This window comes from Otolemur garnettii, unplaced genomic scaffold (genome assembly GCF_000181295.1).
Source record: "Otolemur garnettii isolate 467f Iridium unplaced genomic scaffold, OtoGar3 scaffold00017, whole genome shotgun sequence".
NCBI classification, from domain to species: Eukaryota; Metazoa; Chordata; class Mammalia; order Primates; family Galagidae; genus Otolemur; species Otolemur garnettii.
In genome coordinates, this window is record NW_003852412.1 from 2,367,796 (window position 1) to 2,378,603 (window position 10,808).

Below are 10,808 nucleotides of genomic sequence, written 5' to 3' on the forward strand. Positions count from 1 at the left end.
AACCCGCCACCTTAGGTGTACGTGGCTGGCGCCCTAGCCGGTTGAGCTATAGGCGCCGAGCCAAGATAATCCTTTTTTAACTATTCTTTTATCTTACTCTGTTACCAATTTTTCCTCCCTTCTGTATATATATAATGAACTATTGGAATTAGGAAGGTACAAAAATAAACTCGAATGAAATGATTTATATGTTACCTTTTTAGGGCACTGAACAAAACTCTACATATTTGCAGTGTTTTAAGTGGTAAATTCTCTTCAGTAACTCTTCTGGTAACAAAACAAGATAAATCAGCTTCAGGGAAGAAAAGATATATGATTGACATTGTAAAGAAATCTTAGACAATCCAGGCTTGGTGCCTGTAGCTCAGCGGCAAGGGCATCAGCCGCATACACCAGAGCTGGCGGGTTTGAATCTAGGCCAGGCCTGTAATAACAATGACAACTACAACAAAAATAGCCAGGCGTTGTTGTGGGTGCCTGTAGTCCCAGCTACTTGGGAGGCTAAGGCAAGAGAATTGCTTAAGCCCAAGAGTTTGAGGTTGCTGTGAGCTTCAACATCATAGCACTCTACCGAGGGTGACATAGTAAGACTGTGTCTCAAAAAAAAAAAAAAAGAAAGAAAGAAAGAAAAAGAAATCTTACAATCCAGCCTGGTCATTACCTTAGGACTTGTTACCTTCTGACATTGACCAGCCTTTAACTATCTCACACTTAACTGTAATGAATATATCATAATTTACAAATTATGAGTAAGCAGTAGTTTTTCATAATTATAGTAAAATATGTTTTGTTTTGTTTTTACTTTAGTTATGTTCATATCAGATAATGAAAGTTTTAATCCTTCATTGTGGGAGGAACAGAGGAAACAGCGGGCTCAAGTGGCATTTGAATGTGATGAAGACAAAGATGAAAGGGAGGCACCTCCCAGGGTCAGTCTGTTCTTTATTCCTTCAAATTTGAAACACTTTTGCTGGTATTTAAGTAGGTACTGTATACCTATACTGTGATGTTTGGGGAATATGAAGAAGTATTAGATTCATTCCTTGTCCTCTATGCTCTTTTTTTTTTTGTCCTCTATGCTCTTGAAAAGTCTTTTTGATCCAAAATATGTCACATATGAAAGAATTTGAGAACAATATAAAATTATGTGATTAAAAGTTGCATTTCATAGTATATATTATATAAATAGAAGAGAAAACAAATTATCGTAGGCTTGAGAAATTAACCAGAACTTTATCTTGAATTAGTGTCCTTTTATTTAACTCCAGAGTTTAGTTGATCCCCCCACCATATTTATAGTGATTATTTCCCCCTCTTTCTTTAGTGGTTTACTGATATAAATCCTAGAGTTAAAGAGCTCTTTGTTATAAACATTTTGTTTTTTGTGTGGGATTGAAAACGTGTTACATTGATAGATATTTCCAAGTTACTTACAAATGTAATTATTTGCCCTTTATATAAACTAGCTGAATCTCAGATAAATGATAAATAGGCTGACCATGGAAGAGTTTGCTCCTGTATCATGATAACATAAATATATGAATGTCTGAGATTTATGTGTGTCTGGACTAATATCTAGCTGGAAAATGTATATCAATTTCAAAGCTAAGTGATAATTTTTGGCAATATCTACATTATATATATCCAGATGGAAAATATTTTTCTGCTAAAAAAGCTTTTAAAACATTGAAATTTATTGTGAAGTCTTGAGTATTTTGTGATAAAACCATATTTTTGTCAAGCCTAAAATGCCTTCAAAATCTATCAGCTGTCTTCACAGTTATCTCTGTGAACTAGATAGCAAAACGTAATTCATGTAGATTATAGATTAAATTTCATTTGATTGACATTAGAAGTGTTTATCTATAGTTTATATTTCACTTATTTCTTTAGGAGGGAAATTTAAAGAGATATCCAACACCATACCCAGATGAGCTTAAGAATATGGTCAAAACTGTTCAAACCATTGTACATAGATTAAAAGATGAAGAGACCAGTGAAGACCCTGGAAGAGATTTGAAGCCACATGAAGATCAGCAAATTGTGAATAAAGATGTGGGAGTAAAGGTTAGAACACTCATTTTAAAAGGATTGCTTAAAGTTTTAAGTTTTTTAAAGAATTTTAAATGACAATTGATGTACTGACCTTTTAGATATATAATAAGTACACTGTTATGTACCAACCACATAAGAATATTTTAGTTGATGAACTACGTATAGGGTAGTTGTCCCAAAAGGTTATAATGGAGTTGAAAAATTCTTTTCATCTAATGACATCATAGTAATGCTTTACTGGTTCTATATCTAGATATATTTAGATATACAAATACTTGTTGTTATTGTGTTAGAATTGCCTATAGTATTGAGTATAGTAACATGCTATATAGGTTTGTATCTTAGATGTGTAGTACCATCTAGGTTTGTATACCATCTGGATTTGTGTAAGTATGCTGTGTGATGTTCATACAATTATGACATCACCTAACAATGTATTTCTCAGAACAGACACTCATTGTTAACGGATGTATAACTGTACTTCCAAATTTATGGGTTTTGTTCTTAGTTACCTGAATTGGAAAGCTGTAATAATCAGTGAACTCCCTAATTGCAATTATTAAACCAGGTTATAGAATGCCCAGATTGCCAGGATAGTATCAGCAAAACCTTTAAAAGATCACTGCCGGCTGGGTACGGTGGCTCACATCTGTAATTCTAGCACTCTGGGAGGCCAAGACGGTGGATTGCTTGAGCTCAGGAGTTTGAGACCAGACTGAGCAAGAGTGAGACCCTGTCTCTACTAAAAAAATAGAAAAATGAGCCAGACGTTGTGGCTGGTGCCTTTAGTCCCAGCTACTCAAGAGGCTGAGGCATGCAGATCGCCTGAGCACAGGAGGTTGCTGTGAGCTACAGTGATGCCATGGCACTCTATCCAGGGTGACAGAGTGAGACTCTGTCTCAGAAAAATAAAAGATAGATAAGCAATCATTCCATGAACAAAGAAGATATGTCAGAAAAATCATTCTTATGCAAATATTGTTTTTTCCCTAGATAACACTTGTCCAGTTTACCCAATTTGGATTTTAAATGTAATTACTATGACAGACATTTGGCATTGCCTTGGGATCTTTCAGAAACATTAACAAATTCCTAAGTTGCGTATGCTTTTGTTGGACTTTCCTCCCCACACATAATATATCACAGAAACAAGTTTGATCATGTCATTAGAGTTATCCTACATTCTACAGTGAGGGGGAAACAATCTTAATCATCCTGAGTTGAGTATAATTGAGCTTAGTAACTCACTCATCCACACCAGCCATGCAAGTGCTAAGAGGAAAAATAACCTTGATTAATCCTTTCCCCAAATGGGCATTTAATCTCTTGAGTGCAACAGGTTTTCTTATTTGAGATTTATCTAGAATTGGAAGTTTGTAAATTACATGTACATTTTTATGTGAACTGTAATATAAGAATAGGTATACAACATAAAGAATATGAGTTCTTCATCTTTTTTTTACTTAGACTTCAGAAAGTACTATTCCAGTAAAAGGCAAAGTTGATGAAAGAGAAAAGTACGTGCTAGGGAACTCTATACAGAAGATCAGTGAACCTGAAGCTGAGATCAGTCCTGGGAATTTGCCAGTGACTGCAAATGTGAAAACCTCTGAGAACTTGAAGCATATTGTTAACCATGATGATGTTTTTGAGGTATGATATTTTTGATTATTCTGAAGCAATTCTAAGAACTTTCAATTGAATATTTGATTGTTGCTAACTAATGAAAGACCTAATATTGATTGCAGAAAATATGATAATGAATTTGTCCCCGAGAAATTTCATAATATTTGCTAAAATGTCCCTCATTTATCACTTTAATACCTTTTATGCTCAGATGTTTAACTACTATGTAAATTAGATTGTGGAGGGTCTAGTCTACTATAAAGTATATAATCACTATTGATTTTATTTCCGTAACTTAAAAATGAAAAGGCTGCTGTTGTTATACTCAAGTTATTCAACTTATTTAAGCATTTTTATTATTGAATGTGAAGTTTTTTGTTGCATGTCTGAGACTTTTGAGATGAGGAGTTTCTTTTTTTCTTTTTTCTTTTTTTTTTTTTTTGAGACAGAGCCTCAAGCTGTCCCCCTGGGTAGAGTGCCGTGGCATTATAGCTCACAGCAACCTCCAACTCCTGGGCTCAAGCGAGTCTCCTGCCTCCGCCTCCCAAGTGGCTGGGACCACAGGCGCCCGCCACAGCGCCCGGCTATTTCTTGGTTGCAGCCATCATTGTTGTTTGGTGGGTCCGGGCTGGGGATTCGAACCCGCCACCTTAGTCGTACGTGGCGGGTTGAGCCACAGGCGCCGAGCCAGGAGTTTCTTATAATGGATACATAAAAGCTATAACTTAAAAAGTACCTTTAGACCAGGTGCAGTGGTTCATATCTGTAACCCTAGCACTCTGGGAGGCTGATGCACGTGATTGCTTGAGCTCGCCAAGTTTGAGACGAGCAAAAGTAAGACTCCATCTTTACTAAAAATAGAAAAACTGAAACAAGAGTATCTCTCGAGCTCAAGAGTTGGAGGTTGCTGTGAGCTATGACGCGATGGCTCTCTACCCCGGGCGACAGCTTGAGACTCTGTCTCAAGAAAATAAATAAATAAATAGCTTATTGAAATATAACAGACACAGTATGCAATTCACCCATCTAAAGTATACAATTCAGTGGCTTCTAGTAAATTTACCAAGTTGTGCTATTATCACTACAATCACATTTACATTTATCTTGCTAGAAAGAAATCCTATATCCTTAACTATACTCCTCAATCTCATCATTCCCCTCAGCCCTAAATAACCAAAATATTTTTATGTGCCTTCATAAGTTTGCCTATTCTTGACATATCATATTAATGGAATCATACAATATGTGGTCTTTTGAGACTGGTTTCTTTAACATAGTGTGCTCAAATTTATTTCATGTTGTAGCAAATATCAATGCTGCATCCATTTTTATGGCTAAGTAATATTCTGTTATGTACATATACCATACTTCATTTATCTATTCTTCAAATGATGGACATTTGAGTTGTTTTCCACCTTTTGCCTACAGTGAATAATGCTGCTGTGAATATTTGAATGCAAGTTTTTGTGTGTATATGTATTTTCATTTCTGTTGGATAAAGGAATAGAATTGCTAGATCATGTATCTCTATGTTTAACTGTTTGAGCAATCTGCTAAACACTTTCCCAAAGTTGTTGTACCATTTTGTATTGTCCTCATACACTGGTATTGGTTAAAATGGTGAATCTGTTACTTTGTTGCATTGTCCACTGTAGTAGGTATTTAAGTTGATATTAAATTAAATAAATAAAATTTAAATTGAGCTTCCTACTCAACAGTAGCCACATTTCAAACAGTCAGTAGCCACATCTAGCTAGTTAGTGGCTGTCACTAACGTGTGCTAGCACAGATAAAGATCATTACCATTGATATAGAAAGTTCTGTTGGACAGCATTGGTATAAAGAAGTAGTGATGTTGTAGGCTATAATAGCATCTTTAATTCTGAAAATTCAAAATGTACTCAAAGCACATCATTTATTTTCATGATTATCCTCTGTGTTAGCATTTACTGCAAGGGAAAGAAACCTCATGGCTTTTAGATACACTTTAGACCAGCGGTTCTCAACCTGTGGATCGTGACCCACAGAAACTGTATTAAAGGTCCACGGTATTAGGAAGGTTGAGAACCACTGCTTTAGATGGTTAACATGGTTAACATCTGTTAAGATGGTTAACAGATATAACTATCTGCATTGAAGCTAATATAATGTAGTCTATAAAAGTTATTAGGTTTGTTCCAGTGAACTTATGACTCATTTAATGGAAGACACAGTGTTTGGAGCTATAGTGGCAGAATGGATAAGTGTATATATAGGCTAAAATTAGTACAAATATGTAGAATGAAGTGTAAGCTGTGCTCCATAAGGAAAGTATTGAATAATATACAAATTTAGAGAAGAGATCTTTTCTGGCTGTGAAGATCCATGGATCCTTTAAGGAGAATGAGGCATTTAACCTGTATTTGAACAATTCAATTGGCAGAAATAGAAGCACTAAATGAAATGTGGAAAGAGTGAGAATAAAAGAATGACTGTAAAAAACTTTTATCTTACTGAATATGTCAGGGCAAATATTATAAAATAATATTATTATGAAATAAAATCAGTAAAATTGATTGGGTCCTGATTATGAAGTCCTTTGAAAGCCATGCTAGGAAGTTTGGACTTAATATTCTGTGGTCCTTGGGAGGCACTAAAGGCTTTTTAGTATAAGTATTACATACAGTAGCTACTGAATTATCTGAGTTTGGCAGCTGGGGTTTTTTTTGTTTGTTTGTTTGTTTTGTGTATGAGACAGAGTCTCACTTTGTTGCCTCCAGTAGAGAGCTGTGGTATCATAGCTCACAGCAGCCTCAGACTCTTGGGCTCAAGCAGTTCTCTTGCCTCAGGCTCCTGAGTAGCTGGGTCTACAGGTGCCTGCTGCAATGCCCAGCTACTCACCCAGGCTTGGGTACACTAGCATCATCATAGCTTACTGCAGCCTCCTACTCCTGGGCTCAAGTAATCCTGCACCTTCAGCCTCCCAAGTAGCTGGAACTAGATGGGCTCATTGTGTTGACCAGGTTGCTCTTGAACTCCTGGCCATAAATAATTCTGTTGCCTCAAAATTCTGAAATTATAGGCATAAGCCTTTGGACCCATCTGGCTTTTTGAATAAAGATAGCAAAAAACCTGGGCTAAAAGTTATTTGTGAGGATATTATAGGAGGAATATAACATGTGAATATCTCTGACTATAAAGAAGGGAGCGGTGGGTGGTGCCTGTGGCTCAGTGGGTAGGACGCTGGCCCCATATACAGAGGGTGGCAGGTTCAAACCCAGCCCTGGCCAAACCGCAACAAAAAAATAGCCGGGCATTGTGGCGGGCGCCTGTAGTCCCAGCTACTAAGAGCACAAGTCCCAGCTACATAAGCACAAGAACTGGAAGTTGCTGTGAGCTGTGACGCTACAGCACTCTACCAAGGGTGATAAAGTGAGACTCTGTCTCTACAAAAAATAAAAAGAAGGGAGTGGAGCAAATAGTTACCTAACCATGACTGATTAGAGAGAAGATGCCATTGACAGGATGGGGTATTAAGAGAACATACCAGTTGGAAGGACCAAGGAAGGACCATTGTATAGGATATGTGGAATTTGAACAGTTGGCAAGACCTATCAGTTAGGCATATCCTACAAAAATGTGGATCTTTAGCTCAGAAAAGCAGTCAAAGCTAAATTATAAGTTGGAGAATTGTTATAATAAACGTAATTATTGAAGAAAATGCAATATCCAAGGGCAACAAAAAAGAAATGAACAAAATGTGGTTTGTAAGGTCAGTATGAGCAAAGAAAGCAGACAGATGGCAGGAGATTTAGGAAACTGCAGTTTCAAAAAGCCCAGTTATAATACAGTTTCTCAAAGAAAGAGTCGTCAGCAGTATATATGCTATGGATATCAGAGATTATGGTAGACGGTTTGTCCTTCCTTTTGCTGTTCTCTCATTCTTCACATTTACTCTGTCATTAAGTTCTGATAGTACCAGAGTTCCTGTGAAATTCTTTTGCTCTTTTGCCACTAACACTGCCACTGCCTATAGAACAAATGTAAACTCTTTTCTTTCAGGACTGTGGTGATAGCTAAATTGATTTCTGCTGGTCTTTCTCTTCCTATACATACATAATACCAGAGTTAACATTTTAAAGCATGATTCTGATCTTATGAATTCCTGATTTGTCAACTTCTAATAATGACCAATACATACTTAATTGAATCTGTTCTCAGAGAATAACCTTTCATCATGCAATCTAGGCTGATTTTTTTATATCTCCTGCCACTTACCCTGAGCTCCAGCTACACAGTTCTGACTTACTGTACCATTTCTTATTTCCAGCTTCCCTCTCCTCAAAATGTCAATTTCCTCTTTAACTTGTTCTTCAGAACTATGTTGAATTTACCTCCTTTTCATATTCTACTAACTAGCAGCCTTTAACTCATTCCACTGTAGTAGTCTTGAGCAGGATTGGCAACCTATACCCTTTGGGGTAAATCTGGCACATTCCTTGTTTTTTAATGATTTGCAAGCTAAGTATAGCTTTTCCTTATTAAAATGTTGATTAAAATCAGTAAAAGAATACTTTTTAGGAAGTGAAATATAAACTTTTATTGAAACACAGTTATGGGCTTGGCACCTGTGGCTCAAGTGGCTAAGGCGCCAGCCACATACACCTAAGGTGGCGGGTTCGAATCCAGCCCGAGCCCACCAAACAACAATGATGGCTGCAACCAAAAAATAGCCGTGGGTTATAGTTGTGGTGGGTGCCTGTGGTCCCAGCTACTTGGGAGGCTGAGGCAGGAGACTCACTTGAGCCCAGGAGTTGGAGGTTGCTGTGAGCTGTGATGTCACGGCACTCTACCCAGGGGGACAGTTAGAGGCTCTGTCTCAAAAAAGAAAGAAAGAAAGAAACACAGCGATGGTCATTTGATTATATGTTGTCTCTGACTGTTTTTATGCCACTGTAGCAGAGTTGAATAGTTGAAAGAGACCTTTTGGCCTATAAGGCCTGAAATACTTAGTTTAGCCTTTTACTGAAGTAGTTTGCTGAGCCTAATCCATATCTTTATTATGGCTTTTAGGAATATTGAAAATATTAGTACCTTTAACTGAACATCTTTTTTAAGGACCTTTGACTTATTTTAAGTATAGCTACTTTCATAATGTTAATTAGAAATGATATAGCCTATAGAAGATTGTCTTCAAATTGAGTAAAAATTGCCAATTAGTTCATTTGGATGGCAGAACACTTCAGTCCATCTGATTCTCTTAAACTTAGTGATCCTCAAGAGAAATACATTTGAGGATTAGAGAGAAACTTTCTGTTGAGGTACCTTCACTAAATTGAGTTTTTAAAGGTTTTACTCATTTTTGTTTGTCTAGCACGTCACATAGTAGTATCAGGCATATAGTAATCATTGATATAGTTGAATTAGGGCTTACCACAGAAAATTATCTCATAGGGATGTTGACATACTACTAAGAATTCCCATAGTTTTATTGCTATATCTTGAATAAATTAAAACATATGTTAGTTTTAGTTACTATTACAATTAAAATGTTCCATACAAGTTTTTAATATTTTTTGTTTTCCTACTGAAGTTCTTGTAACTTAATATTTATTAATTTAAAGAAGCCAAAATTTAATTTTATATATATTTCTCCTCTTTTTTTCTTAAACTAGGAATCTGAAGAACTTTCTTCTGATGAAGAGATGAAAATGGCTGAGATGCGACCACCATTAATTGAAACTTCTATTAACCAGCCCAAAGTCGTAGCACTTAGTAATAACAAAAAAGGTTAGATGTTGAAGGAAAGCACTAAGAATAGAAATTACCTGAATAAAATTTATAATTTTTTTGAATTAAGTTTCATTGAAATGTTATTTGAAGTATATATAAAAAATAAGTTTTTAAGCATGCCTATCTGAAAACTTCTTCCTTATCTCTCATTTTTAAAGAAAGGTCTTTAGAGATCTTTTCTCTCCCCTCATGCAAATTTACTTAAAAGGAGATGAATTTCACAGACTATTAAGCCTACATTACAGTTAACATTTCTACTGCTTACCTGGTGTGTGATCCTTGAGTTACTTAATTTTATTCATATGTACATATCTAATTTTGCATACAATGAGGCTAATAAAGGATTTTGTGTAAAGTATTCAGATCAAGCATAGTACCTGATGTATAGTAGATGTTGTTATTTTACTCTTATCTATCCCAGGACACTTTTTATATTCTCCTCAGCTTCTGCCAGCCATTCTTTCATATGACAAAAATCTCAGATTTTTGAGATAAAGTGAATCTTGAAGGCTATCTCTCTCTGTCTTCTCTCACGTCTCTCCACTAGTACTTGACCATCCCTACATCATCTTCACTGAATGTTTATCTAGCCTCTTGCCTTTATGGCATCACTGATAATTACTATCATGGTGGCCCTTGGTTACCTTGAATTCATAATAATTGTAGTAATGATGTATAGTATTTGTTGAGCACTTACTAGTTGCTAGGATACTATGCTAAGTATTTTACATCTTATTGTCTAATTGTCACAACAAAGGAATACATTAAGGAAAGCACGTAGCCATCTAGTGTAATAGTATTTAAAAAATTAAGAACCCAAGACTTATATACCTCTGAGGTTGAGGTTCCAAAGCCCTGTATGCTACTATTTTCAATTGTAAACGCAATCCAGATTACTTAAACTATATTACTAAGATCTCAGACCAGCCGACTAGCAAAAATATCCTTAATTCATATAATCATATGTGGGAGTGTTTTACACACTGTTTCCACAATTTGGCTAGAGTTGAGCTATTAAAAACAGATTTCTTTATCACTGCTTTTAAAAAGTACTTTTATATTATCTGCGTAGCATAGAATATGAATACCGTCTATCTCTAGTTATATAGTTGTTACATACACAATCATCTCACGTATTAAGAGTGTAACATTTGTAAACAGTTCTCTAAAATGCCTAACAAATGTAAAAAAAATGAAAGAGCTGACCTTGAAAATCTCTTACTTTGTTCAGTAATTGTGTGTTTGTGTGGCTCGGCGCCTGTGGCTCAAGCGGCTAAGGTGCCAGCCACATACACCTAAGGTGGCGGGTTCGAATCCCCAGCCCATGCCCCCCAAACAACAATGATGGCTGCAAC

The 10,808-nt window shown here is 36.1% G+C and overlaps 1 protein-coding gene across 5 annotated transcripts in view; it reads left to right on the forward strand.

Moving 5' to 3' along the window:
- The window catches only part of ERBIN (erbb2 interacting protein), a 155,276-nt gene that overhangs the window by 119,554 nt on the left and 24,914 nt on the right, over nucleotides 1-10,808 (forward strand). For all 5 annotated transcript variants that reach the window (XM_003785877.3, XM_003785876.3, XM_003785878.3 and 2 more), the window contains exons 16-19: nucleotides 808-929; nucleotides 1,894-2,067; nucleotides 3,523-3,708; nucleotides 9,336-9,450. In XM_003785877.3, coding sequence (XP_003785925.1) covers nucleotides 808-929; nucleotides 1,894-2,067; nucleotides 3,523-3,708; nucleotides 9,336-9,450 — 597 coding nt within the window. The remainder of the gene's footprint in view (nucleotides 1-807; nucleotides 930-1,893; nucleotides 2,068-3,522; nucleotides 3,709-9,335; nucleotides 9,451-10,808) is intronic.